General features: G+C 41.4%; 1 protein-coding gene across 1 annotated transcript; it reads right to left on the reverse strand.

Moving 5' to 3' along the window:
* Positions 1–281: 281 nt before the first annotated feature.
* Positions 282–4,776, reverse strand: edf1 (endothelial differentiation-related factor 1). The gene is made up of 5 exons (XM_030066022.1): positions 4,537–4,776; positions 3,363–3,414; positions 3,025–3,185; positions 1,158–1,251; positions 282–902 (listed from the first exon to the last, which is right to left on the reverse strand). The coding sequence occupies exons 1-5, from the start codon at positions 4,612–4,614 to the stop codon at positions 841–843; spliced, it is 447 nt and encodes a 148-aa protein (XP_029921882.1). The 5' UTR covers positions 4,615–4,776; the 3' UTR covers positions 282–840.
* Positions 4,777–12,443: the final 7,667 nt, after the last annotated feature.

Genomic DNA, 12,443 nt, shown 5'->3' on the forward strand with positions numbered 1-12,443 from the left:
TCCTCTCACCTGATAAGACAGGTATCCAAATTTAGTTTAGGATGTCGATTGGGATGTGAAATAAACTAAAGGTGATTCAAACACCCACCTGCCAAACACGAGTTGAAGCTGAGAGCAAAAGAATGTCCTCATCAGTCATGTCATAAAATTTTAACTGAGGTTCATAAAAAAATAAAATCATTGTCTCTGTTCAACGAAACTGCCTCTGCAATGTTCTGTAATTTGATAGCCCCGATAATGCATCAAATTTTTAGGCATTAAAACAAATATGCTGACAGAAATGTAATGAATTGCCAAACTTTATTTTAAGATCAAAACAAAGCACAGCATTAAGATATTTAAACATTGTAATGACCTTCACCCGCTGTCGAGGGAGGGGGTGAAAAAGATGCACTCAAGCACTTATTAAATGGCTTAACGTCATGCTCAAAATTAACCTTAGAGTTAATGGAACTAATCTGTCTGGTCATGGGAAAAATTCACCTTTTAAATGCTTTTACACCATTGAAAAGTTGAATTTATCATGCCAAAGCATATAAGCAACCAACAAATGCAGATGAAATTTAAAAAAAAAAAAAAAAAAAAAAAGTAGAAGAACTTTCACAGGACTTTGAGTTTGCTGTGTTCAGAAATGCATTCATTCATTTATGTGATCAAGAAACTTTCGTATGACTTAATCAGTATGCAGCTTGTAATGCAGTGGAGCACCAGGTCCTCAGGCGGGACGCTGGTGAGATCAGCCCAGGTAGAGGGGGAGGAGTTAGGGGTGGGGTAGGAGGGGGGTTCAGGATTTTGTAACAGGGAAGGGAGGGCGGGGGGGCTGATTTCGAGGCTTTGTGTTCATTTCTTCTTGGGTTTTGCCTCAAGGGGTAGGCCAATATCTTTCCCACGCAGCTTCAGCCCTGTTCATGACATTGAAAAGTCAACTTTATGTGAGATCATGCCAAAATGTATTTACACATCACAATGTGTCACAGCTAATCGTGACGCAAACAATGTGCTGAACAATTATTAGGAAACTATGGAAAATAACAGGCTGACAGTGTTGAGGTGGACTGGGGAACACATCTGTCATAGCACAGCAGTTGAGACTACACAAACAGGACGATGGCATTAAACATTAACTCAGTGTTTGAGATAGCTCCAAAAGATCTCACCGATTGCTCGCTCGATCTTGCCCATGACCTGGTTATTGGGAATCGCTTTTCCACTCTCATAGTCAGCAATGATCTGAGGCTTCTCGTTGATTTTCTGACAGGGAAGGAGAACACATTATTTCCTTTTTTTTTAGCATGAGACTACTGCCAGCATAATTATTAAATCATTTAAAATCAAGTGTCACTCTTCCACCCTCCAAAAAAAGTTTGATTTGAATGAAGTTGCAAGGCAAGCTGTTGGTGATGTTCATCCAGGCCTGTTTTGTTACCTGGATGTGTTTCCTTATTCCCACAAATTGGTTAAACGTTTGATTAGGGAGAGGAAAGTGTGGAAACGTAAGAAGCAGAAAACACTAAACCTTTAACCGGTTTCAACAACACCCATGGAGATCAAAGAATCTCAAGTTAAAGGCAAGTTAAAATGAATGACACACTGCTGAAGAATTTGACAACAACAAAAAACATTTTTATTCATTAAATGGGTTTAAATATTCTCTAGCCTATATCTTTGACTACTGAAATATGGGATATAATTAAATTGATTCTACATCTGAGACCTTTTAACCCCTAATAAGCCACAGTACAGTCTCAAATGTTAAAGCAGAGTTTCTGTTCAAAGTTTCTGGCCCAACACTGAAACTACGGGCCAACTAGCATGTCAAAATGTCTTGATGCTGCTACTGACCTTTTATAATTTCACTTTGTTTGCTTGCATAACTAGCTGCATAACCATCAACATCCGGCATATTTTGCAGCCAGATCATGACCAAAGCGCAGTTAACTATTCTGGATGGACTGGTTTTGTTTGAAAATGCTAGGAAACATTTTACTCCTCAAGCTAGCTCGCTAATTTTTAGTTTGATACTTCCTGCAACCTGCTGCTGTCCTGACTGACTTAACAAGCATCTCACAGTGAGCCTGGAAAGCAGGTCTTGTTTGTATTAAGCCATCACAAACACATTCACCTAATTAGGCAGAGTAGATGTTGCTCCATAATTTGTAAAAATCACATTCAATTGTTTTTGTTTTACTAATGTTTACATTTTACTTTCTTTCACAACTGCTCATTGCCTTATTCCATTTACTCCCTGTTCATTAAAAAGCACTACATCACCATATTATCATCATCATTATTATTGTTGTTGTAGTAGTGTAGCTATGGCTCTCAGTGAATTGGATAAAGAGAGAGAACGGGCTGTGGCACTGCAAAGGTAAAGCTGGCATTTGTTAATTGTGGCTACACAATGATTAAAAGAAGACATTTTTACTCTAAAAAAAGGTAAAAAGTAGCTTGAGTGACACAGTTCTGTCATGTGAGGTCCCAGGGGAGAATAATAAATACATCTTATCCTCTTTGACTCTGATGAAGTCACCATAGCTTCGAGCTGATAAAGGCTAAAAATTGATCAGTGTTCTCCAGTCTCCTCCTGAATACATCTTATATTTGTATGCTTTGGTTCCTGCCCGGTTGTGGTTTGCTCCGCATCAACAGAAGAAAAATCACATCAACTATTTTCCTACAAAAGCCCAAATATTATTAACGCACTCACATTAGGCCCAGTTGTTCTGTATCGTTCTGAAGCATGAATGCCCCCCCTCCACAGTATGGGCACTTTAGCACTTAAAATCATCCGGGGCCAGTTAGTGGTCCCAGATAACAATGGTTCATGTTGACACTGATTGATTGCATTCACTAGCAAACAGTGGTGATAACGCATTTTCGAAGTCGGGGAAAAAATGCAAAAGGTAAGGCCATGAGAAAACCTTATTAATGCATAAAATGCCCCTTTTATAAGATATCCTTCATAGGAGCAACGTCACACTGTCATGTTATGCATGTCAAGATATGAGGTATATGTGCACTCACAGTGGCCAGATCTTTCTGGGTCATGCCTTTGTCCTGGCGGCCCTTCTGGATGACCTTTCCCACCTCCAGGGTGACCCTTTCATGGTGGAGCTCCTCCGTCTCCCGGTCCAGTTTGGCTGTGTTCTTTGTCACCAGATGCTGCTTGTTCTGCCCTGCTGACCCTGTATGTGGCAAAGAGTGGGCCAAAGTTATGTGACCAGGACGCTGCAGACACAGAGGTTATCCAGTGTCACCACAACTGATCATATTAGTCACCAACTTAGGTGAAAGGGAACCACGTCTTAACTGCATAAAAGAAGTTTTAGTCTATGAATTCGCTTTGCAAGTCTAATACTTACATTTCTTGGTGGTCTCGATGTCCTCCCCGCGTCTCTGAGCAGCAGTGATCGCCTGGAGAAGAGACGGACATGTCACATTACAAACTCTCAAACTCCTCATGCTCAATCCACCTTATCCAACATTACCAGTGAGTTACATCATAACCAGGCTGATGTAATGTCCCGCTCATCTGCTGACACTGCCATTTCAGCCAAAATACACCACAGCCATCATAACTTTACCATGATATGTTTGTTTACTTCCACCAAAATAGCCTGTGAGCTACTTTGGGAGCTCGCAGTACAATTGATCAGGCTTCTAATTTCTCTGGACATGAGTTGCTGTGTGTATTAATTTACAGTAGCCTCCCTTGGTGATACATAATATGTTTGTATGTAGGTTTGCCTCTACGCCAGACGCCTTTAACCCCCAGATTTAGACATGACTTCCACACAAAGAGGAACCTGTATTGAAAAGGTGGCTAGCTGGGTTAGCTGGCTAATGTCAGCTGCTATTTGAGGCCCAAGCCCAACATTCACCATTTAGTGACCAAACTGGGACAAAAACTGTAAGCCAGTTCGGGCTAAAGAAAATGCACCCAAAGACATTTTGACCAGTCATCTCGTCTCATCTAAGAATGCGCTTTACCGGATGGAAACTAGATATGTGTGGTTAGTCTGCTGCATGTGACTGACTCTTATCTATCAGGACATATTTATCACCGCTAAACGACAAGACAGCCATAAAAGAACCATAAAACAATGCAGCTTTAAAAAAAAAAAAAAAAAAAAAATCTGATTGCGTTGCTAGGCGTTGTTTTCATCTCGAGTGTTTACCCACCGAGGTCGACCCGTTTAACACAAAAGCCACAGATTAGCTAACGTTATGATACTGTATTACAAAACCATGGTCAACTACAAGGCCTGCCCTGTCATATTAGTGTAAAAAATGCTTGACATGAAGCATAAGAGGCGTTAAACTGGACAAATTCGAGCTGGAACCACGTGCAGAAACAGCCGCAACTGTCGCGGACTGCGTTTTAAGCTTCAACGGCTAAACAGTTTATCGGTTACCAAGGCGTGCCCCCTCACCTAAAACACCAATTTAACGCCATTAAACTCCATATATGCTGACAGTGTTTCCTCCCAACACATGTATCCTATGCGGGGTTTGGGGTTTTGGTGTTGACGCTACCTGCTTGGATTTGGCCTGGGCAGCGGTCGGCCCCTTCTTCCTCAACACAGTCACGGTGTCCCAGTCGCTCTCTGCCATTTTCCAAGGGTTACTCGATACCCGTAATGTCTATTTATAGGTAGAAAAATAATTTCAACTTTCTGCGCGTGCGATTAGTGTTAAGAAGGCTGAAGGTACTTTTCGCCAAACTGACGCTTCCTCCCGATTTGTCACCTACGCGTGCTACTGAACCTTTATTTATAACACAGTGATTAACAGTGACTTTATTTTGGCCCTTCAGCGACCCCTGCTGGTGGTCAGGGCGGATCGCACTGACCTACATCCCCGAAACTCTGGCACTGCGCCGCCCTGAGAGCAGGCTCTGCAGGTTTTTACCCCCAGACAGTTTTATTTCAGCTGAACACACTTTAAACCAGACAGGAGAAAGTAATACACACAAATGTTACAAATTAACTGGCAGCTGGTAATATAAGATCAGCAGCCATTTATTGAGAAAAAGATTTTACAGAGGACTTCAAATCAAAAAGCTAAAAAAAAAAAAAAAAAAAAAAAAAAAGACAGGCTATTGTAATGAATAGCCTTTATACTCTTTGGCATCACAGCGGTAATTGATTTAAAAAGTTGCACGATTTGCTAGTTTTATTCAAAAGATGCATGAACATTAATCTCACAAAAATGGCAGTGCAAGCCATGTGTCTTCAGAACGGCAGCTTTTCAGAAACTGAGAAAAACAGTCCTGTTTTTAGCTTAACAGCTGTGCATTTTTCAGTTTTACTAATTAGTTTTGAAATGCTTCAATGGTTGTAACTTGCACAACTTTCTGAACCCACAGTGGAGCAGATAAATCCTAAAACTGGAAAAAAAAAAATCAAATCACCATAACTGGAGAAACATGGCTTTCACTGGACAGCAATGATATACAATATTGATTGAGACATGAACATTTTGACAAACAGGGCGAACAGTAAAACCACCCAGATCAACCAGAATCGAAGTTAGAACCTTATTGACCTTGTAACAGGTTCATTCACCTGCCAAAAAAGTGCAAACTGACTGGTGTTTCCTTTTCAATGATTAATCCGGTTGAGGTGATATGACTGAGAACTATACAAAATGTGGCGTTAATTTAAACTTGAACTGCTATAAGATCACATTTGATCAGGTCACCAGGTACAGGACATCTCAGAGGCGGCATCACTGTCACGTCGTGTGCGGATGGGGGACCAGCCAAACTCGGACTGTGCATCGTCGGCCTGGTGGAAACGGCCCCAGCGGTGACCGTACTTGGAGCCCTGCTTCCCTCCCCACGCACGAGGCTTTGGATTCATCTGGGAAGAAATGGGCAAGACATTAGTGGAGCAAGTCCATGCAGCAGACAGTCCTACACGTGTACCCATATTCAGACTACAGTAATTGAAAAGAAAAGGTGTTGTACTGACTTTGATCGCTGTTACACCACTTTTTTGTTTGTTATATATTATTTTATTATTCATCTCTTCCTCTGGTCACACTATGAGGAGACTAGGAATCAATGAATGTTGGAAATATGATGGCCCAGCATATTTTCAGCATTCAAAAATTATGATGGTCCAGTCAAGGCAGCTAAACCACATGCTACCCCGACTCATTGCAACACGCTGATGGACAAATCCGTTTAATTTCAGACTCTGAAACAACTCCCATACAAAATATCTCAGCATCAAGGTGCACATGGTGCAAATAATTCTGTACTATATCCATACAGTGGCTGCTGCCACAATCTAAGTGGACCCTCCTCTTAGGAATTGAGCAGATTATGTAATTGCTCACAACTCCCACAAAATTGAGTTTGCCCCTTCTTCTCCACAAGCCACAACGGAAACCTGCTAATAAATCCATTAAAGAAAAGTGCCAGTATCAGGAACGATTTTTTCATGTGTGTGACAATGAGGTTGATGACAATAAACAAAATGGAGGATGAGTAGAGGGGTACACACACACACCACTTGATTTGTCTCTTGTGTGGTGCAGGGAATCCAAGTCCACAAAGATCCATTTTCAAAGACAGAAGTCAGTTCCTGCACACACTTTTTCACCTCAGTATTGATTTACTTCAGAGAATTCAGTTGATGTTTCGGTTACAACAACCTTTCTCAAGACTTGTCATTTAAGTCCCTGAAATAAATCAATGCAGAGGTGACAAAGTGTGTGCGGGAACTGACTGCTTTCTTTGGAAATACGCAAAGTGGAGACATGTCTTGTCATAGCAACAAATACTAACAAAATACTGGTAGCGGCACGCATCATTCAAGAGGCCATAACTAACACCCATTCTATAGTATAAGCTCTGCCACTTTGAAACAAGATACATCAGCTCAGCTAAAAAAAAGCCACTGGTTGTCCAGTGGAATGACAAATATTGCACACTATTATTTATCATTCTCTCCATTAATTTTTATTCTCTCTGTGGCAGCACACCTATGTCCTAACAACTTAATTTAAACATGTCCACCTGTGCTGCTAATCCAGGCTGCACTGGTAGGAGGGTGTTAAAAGTGCATCAGTGAACCAAGTGTCAACCTCCTGGCTCCAAAAACCTTGATTCCCAAAGATAATTGCTCCTTTGCAAGGGAGTTTTTTGTCTTCTGCTTTCAAATAACAGACATACGTGAAAAGTATGTGAAATGTGAAGGATATTTTTGTCCCTTTTTAGTCTCCATATCCACACATATCTATGGCAGCTTCCTGTTTGAGATAGCTGGCTGCTATTAGGAGGTAAACTGAAAACCCTTTCTGGGTGACCTGCGATTGCAACCACAAAAGGCCAAAACTGACTCTCACTCTCCACTTGCAATGTTGTTATTGACTGAGGCAGCGTGGTGCTGTGATATTGGCTTTCTAACCTCAGTACAAATTATCAAACTACTGACCTTAATGCACCTGAACATCTTGGATCTCAATTGTTTGATAGATAGGTGCTGCAGAGCGCTCAGGCTCTCCTCTATAAGGCAGTTGTTCTAAAGACTGACCACCCTGGGAAACCCCAATAACATCCAGACTTCTCATTATCAAACAAATTTGTCTGTCAACCTGCACACTCTCACCATTTATTCTGAGACTCTTTACTGTTGTACTCATGTGGTTGGACACAAAATGTCAAAGTGCTAAGAGGCTATGAAAACTAGCAACAATATGTTTAGGGCATCACTGTGCATGCATGTGTCCTACTTCTATACCCTCTGTAGCCCAATCCATCTGTTACCTGAACAAAGACAGTTGTGTTCATCTGCAGAGTCTCCACTCGCTCTGACAAATGACTCAGCCAGTCCACATGGTCAGCAATGGACTGGGTCAGATCACTGTTGCTCTGGAATGATAATGGAAAACAGCATCACAACAAAACAGGGTGGAACTCACTGGACTGCCCTGTGGTTAAACACTTCTCAGTACAGCTGACATGTGATCAGTGCTAACAGTGAAACATCAACACACACCCCGGACAGGTTGTCCTTTAGTTCAATGGCAGCAAGGCGAACATGCTCCAGTTTGTCAATCTGCTCCTTCAGCCGATCATCAAGCTCCTGCATCATCATCAGGCCTTCATCTGGCCTGAGTCCACCCTTAGTAGACATTCTGGGATGAAAAAAAAAACAAACAACAATAACAATTACACACTGTCCCGTCATTTCCACATCCTACAAACAGGGGGCAAATAAGAGGAAAGGCCAACATAATGTCTTGGTAAGGTCAGGAGGCAATCAGCTGCTGTAAATCTGAATGAAAACGCTCCAAATTCAATGATTTTCATTATTCCCTCACAACATCTCTACATTTTGCAATGAAGTGAGCTGTATGATGGTTGTGCATGTGACCAGCAGCAGCCAATCACATTAGAGATTTTCTGAGCTGCTAGGTGGAATCTATTTGGTATTTTTTATATAACCTACAATAGCGTAACTGCCAGTTCTCTACAGAAACAAAACTAAACACAGCACATTTTCATTGAGATATCAGTGGTAATATCTTTTACTTTTTTTATTTATTTTTCTGGGTTGAGCCTATTCCTCTCTGTAGGTACCTGGAACTCAGAAGACAGGCTCTTTCTCTTGGTGGCAAGCATCTTTCTTGGGACAGACAGCTCCTCCATGTTGGAAGAAACTCTCCAAAGTTAGGTGGAAACCCTACTTCTCTTGGAGGAAAGGTTCTCTCTCTTTGAGGAAAGCTTCTGTCTCTCTGAGGAAAGCTTCTGTCTCTCTGAGGAAAGCTTTTCTCTCGGTGGAAAGCTTCTTTCTCTCGGTGGAAAGCTTCTTCCTCTTGGCAGACACTTTTAAAGAGAGCGTCTTGCCTTTGGTCAATGGTCTCTCTCAGATCTCTTTGCTCTTGAGAGAGAGCCTCTGTCTCTTGCCATAAAACCTTGTACCTTTGGCACAGAGCCTCCCTCTCTCATTGGAGGTCAGTCATTTCCTCCTGGCAGTCATGGAGGTATTTTGTTCTGTTCATAGAGGATCACACAACAATCAGCAGGCATTTGGACAAGACTTTTGTTCACCTCCAAGCTGGGCAGCCTGCTCTTGGATGAGGGTTTGCAGCCCCTCAGTGTCTTGATGGAGAGCCTCCTGTTTGCAGGGCGTGTGTTTTGTAGCTGGCTGCTCTCTGGTGGCCAGTGTTTCATTCTGGTCCAACTCCACTTCAGATAAAGGATCCACCTCAGAGGCTTTGCTAGGGTCGCCATCCCTGTTGTTACAATTTTGGCAGTGTGTCACTTTCAACCACAACTTGCAACTGGGATGTGTAGAATTTTAAGAACATGTCACTTCCTATTTGAATTTTGGTTATATCAATTAAAGCAACAGTGTCAAATCATAGGGAAATTCTATGCTTTTGATAGTATTTTGAGAAATGCACCAATGACGGAGGCAGCTATTTGAAATTTAACTGTGGCTCAAACCATAAATAATCTGTATGTTTTCAAGTTTGCTACGTATTAAGATTATTTCCATCTTTCCTCTGGATTCCAGGTGTTTCCTATCCTCATGCTCCTCATGCTGTCACGCATGACAGCGCCTCACACATCCACCAGAGGGAGACACCACTGCTCAGGTTATCTTTGCTTCTACTTGAGTATGAATTTGATGTGACATCGCGATATTTGGGATTCGAGTCCGGATCGGGCCGAACCCGAACCGACCCGAGCCCGAGATGTTGCTTCTCCGCCATCGCGAGGTTACATTTACCGCCTGAAGGAGCCTGCGTGTTGCCTTCAGCGTCGTCACGTAAACTCCAGCACTACACAGAGAGTTGCCCAGAACAGACAGCAGGTCCATCACTTTTGTTTATTTGACAGTAGATTTTCACTAAAATAACACCCACGTGACTGAACCCTGAACATCATATCTAAACTTTTGGAATAAGCCCCTCCTCCGCTCGCACCACGGCCATCCTCGATAATGTATGTCGGCTGACGTTACCCTTGGTGTAAGAAATGAACAAAGACACTCACATCTCCTCACGTTAGTTTTTTTGTTTGTTTGTTTGTTTTTGACTCAAACTTTGTGTTCAAATCTCCATACATCTTTTGGCTGCGAAGGCACACACGTCAAGTCAAGCAGCGGCCTCAGATGTTATTAGCAAGCTAACATGAAAATCCTGTCTGCAGAAAAAAAACAACTTAAATCCCTGCCTAAACCACAAACACAAAACTCCTGCGACTTCATCATTTCAAAGCCCTACGTGTAGCATCTTATTTTTCGGACATGATAAGTGGCAAACTGCAGTTAAAGCAGCCGCCCGAAGCCGCGGCGACGACAAAAACAAACTAAAAGTTAACTTTTACCCACCTGAATAAGTGCTCCGAGACTTTAAACCGTGTTTCTGGGATGAGGCTGGCTTCCTGGAGCTCTGTAGTCCCACTTTCAAGAGGGAGGGAAGCTTCTCCGTCCAGACAAGCCCCTTTGTCCTGAAGAAATGTCCGGAATGTGACACGTCTGACGTCACTCTGATACCTACACGTTCAACAGGTATTATCAAGATTATTGGGATTAATAGCAGCAGCAGGGCTTATTTAAGACGTTGTAAAGTAACACTAATGAGGCTTTCAGGACCAGCACATGGAGCATTTCTATCCATAGTAGACTGTGCAGATGGAATTGAATTTTCTTCCACTCCACCCCTATTTTTTAGACCCATTTCACTGGGGGTCAACAGGTCAACAGTAGGTGCCACATAGGAGTGGTGAACATCATCTGAAAGCAGGGAACCTCAAGATTGATTTGACAGTGTGTCAACTTATTCTAGTCATTAATTTGTTAAAAAAAAAAAAAAAAAAAAAAAACACTGTATCATGGTTTGGTGCCTTTTTATAAGGGGTATAATAGTATGATAAGAGCATATGGAAGCTATTCCCATGTTCAGTTTATGTGTCATAAATTGTTGCAGCATTTTTTTTTTTTTTTTATGTTTACACCATTTGTTACACAGATGTGGTGCAAAAGTCAACCATTTTTGACCACTCGAAAATCAATAAAAATGGTCAAAAATCCCTTCAAAATACTACATCAGAACAAGACCTTGAGGAATACCACAGGAAAAAAAAAATCATGCTTTGATTTGGTAGTAATTTTTTTTTTTTTTTTTGACATTTGGAGATTTCTGTAAGAATTGCATTTTTTTTTTTTTTTTCAATTCCATGTGCGAGCATTCTGTTCTGGAAATTGCCCAGAAATGCCTCTTTATTGCAAATATACCTGGGAAAACCAGATATCCTCTGACTGCCCTCGCTCTCTAGTTTCTGGCTATAAAGTTTCATGAAGCTGTGATTATCCTAGAGGTCACTGTAGGTTATTTTATACAGTGATCTCAGGTTTCAAAAAATGGTCTCATCACAATGACATGGCTAACATCATCACACATGAATCAAATGTGGCTCACTGAATCCACAAGAGTCTCAGCTTTCCAGTCAAAGCCAATTGATGCAACTCCAAGACTGTTCAGGCGCCAGTCTGCACAAATACACCATTTTACAACAGGCCACAAGAACACATTTGGCATAAGGTGGGCATGTCTGCAAAGGGGAGAGCCGTGGCTGCCCAGAGAACCCATTTTCATTCAGAGATCTGGAGGTCAGAGGTCAAGGGACCCTGCTGAAAATGACAGTGCTAGTTTTTCCTGAGTCATAATTCAGCCTGACTTTGGATATTTAACCACCTTGCCAACAACCTCATGTAAGACGCTCTATAACAATGGATTCCACAGGTTGTTTAGTTTCAGTGTGTTCACTTTAGCTTTAAAACCTGCTGCGTTTAAGAGGTTAAGCCACTTGATCACTCAAATTTATTACTGCAGACACCATCAGAATTCATGCCTGCATAATGAATAAGAGAGTTGGCTTGACCACACATAGAGCACAGAGGGAACAACACTCTCATGCTGTGCACCATTCACTCAAACTGGACACACACACAAAGATTCAAGAGTTTATGCTTCTTTAATTGTTCTGCAGAGACATTGTGGTTGTTTTCATAATTATTTTTATACCTGTTTTTTGTCTTTATCTTGTGATATAAACTTTATTGCATTTTTCACCAAGTCTCTGGCCAACTCAGGGACCTTATTTGAGATGGCCGTGTTTAACATTTTGAAGTGCTGGTCTTTTAAGTTGAATTTTTTTCTTAAAATCACACAAACAACAGAAAACTCATCACTGTTGTAAAGTTCCTGGTGGAGAAACACACTAAAACCTCTCAGCTGAACAGCATGGGATGGAATTTAAAGTATTTGTCATCCTGTTAAGACATTATTATAACACACCCTATTCAAGTGGTTTTGTATCTAATACACTGTATACATCCCAAAATAATTTCCCACTTATTTCTGCTTTTCAAAGCACTTGTATGCTTTCAGTATGACAAAGTGAGAATTCAGAATCAACA

Source organism: Myripristis murdjan, chromosome 12 (genome assembly GCF_902150065.1).
Source record: "Myripristis murdjan chromosome 12, fMyrMur1.1, whole genome shotgun sequence".
In the NCBI taxonomy this organism is placed as follows: domain Eukaryota; kingdom Metazoa; phylum Chordata; class Actinopteri; order Holocentriformes; family Holocentridae; genus Myripristis; species Myripristis murdjan.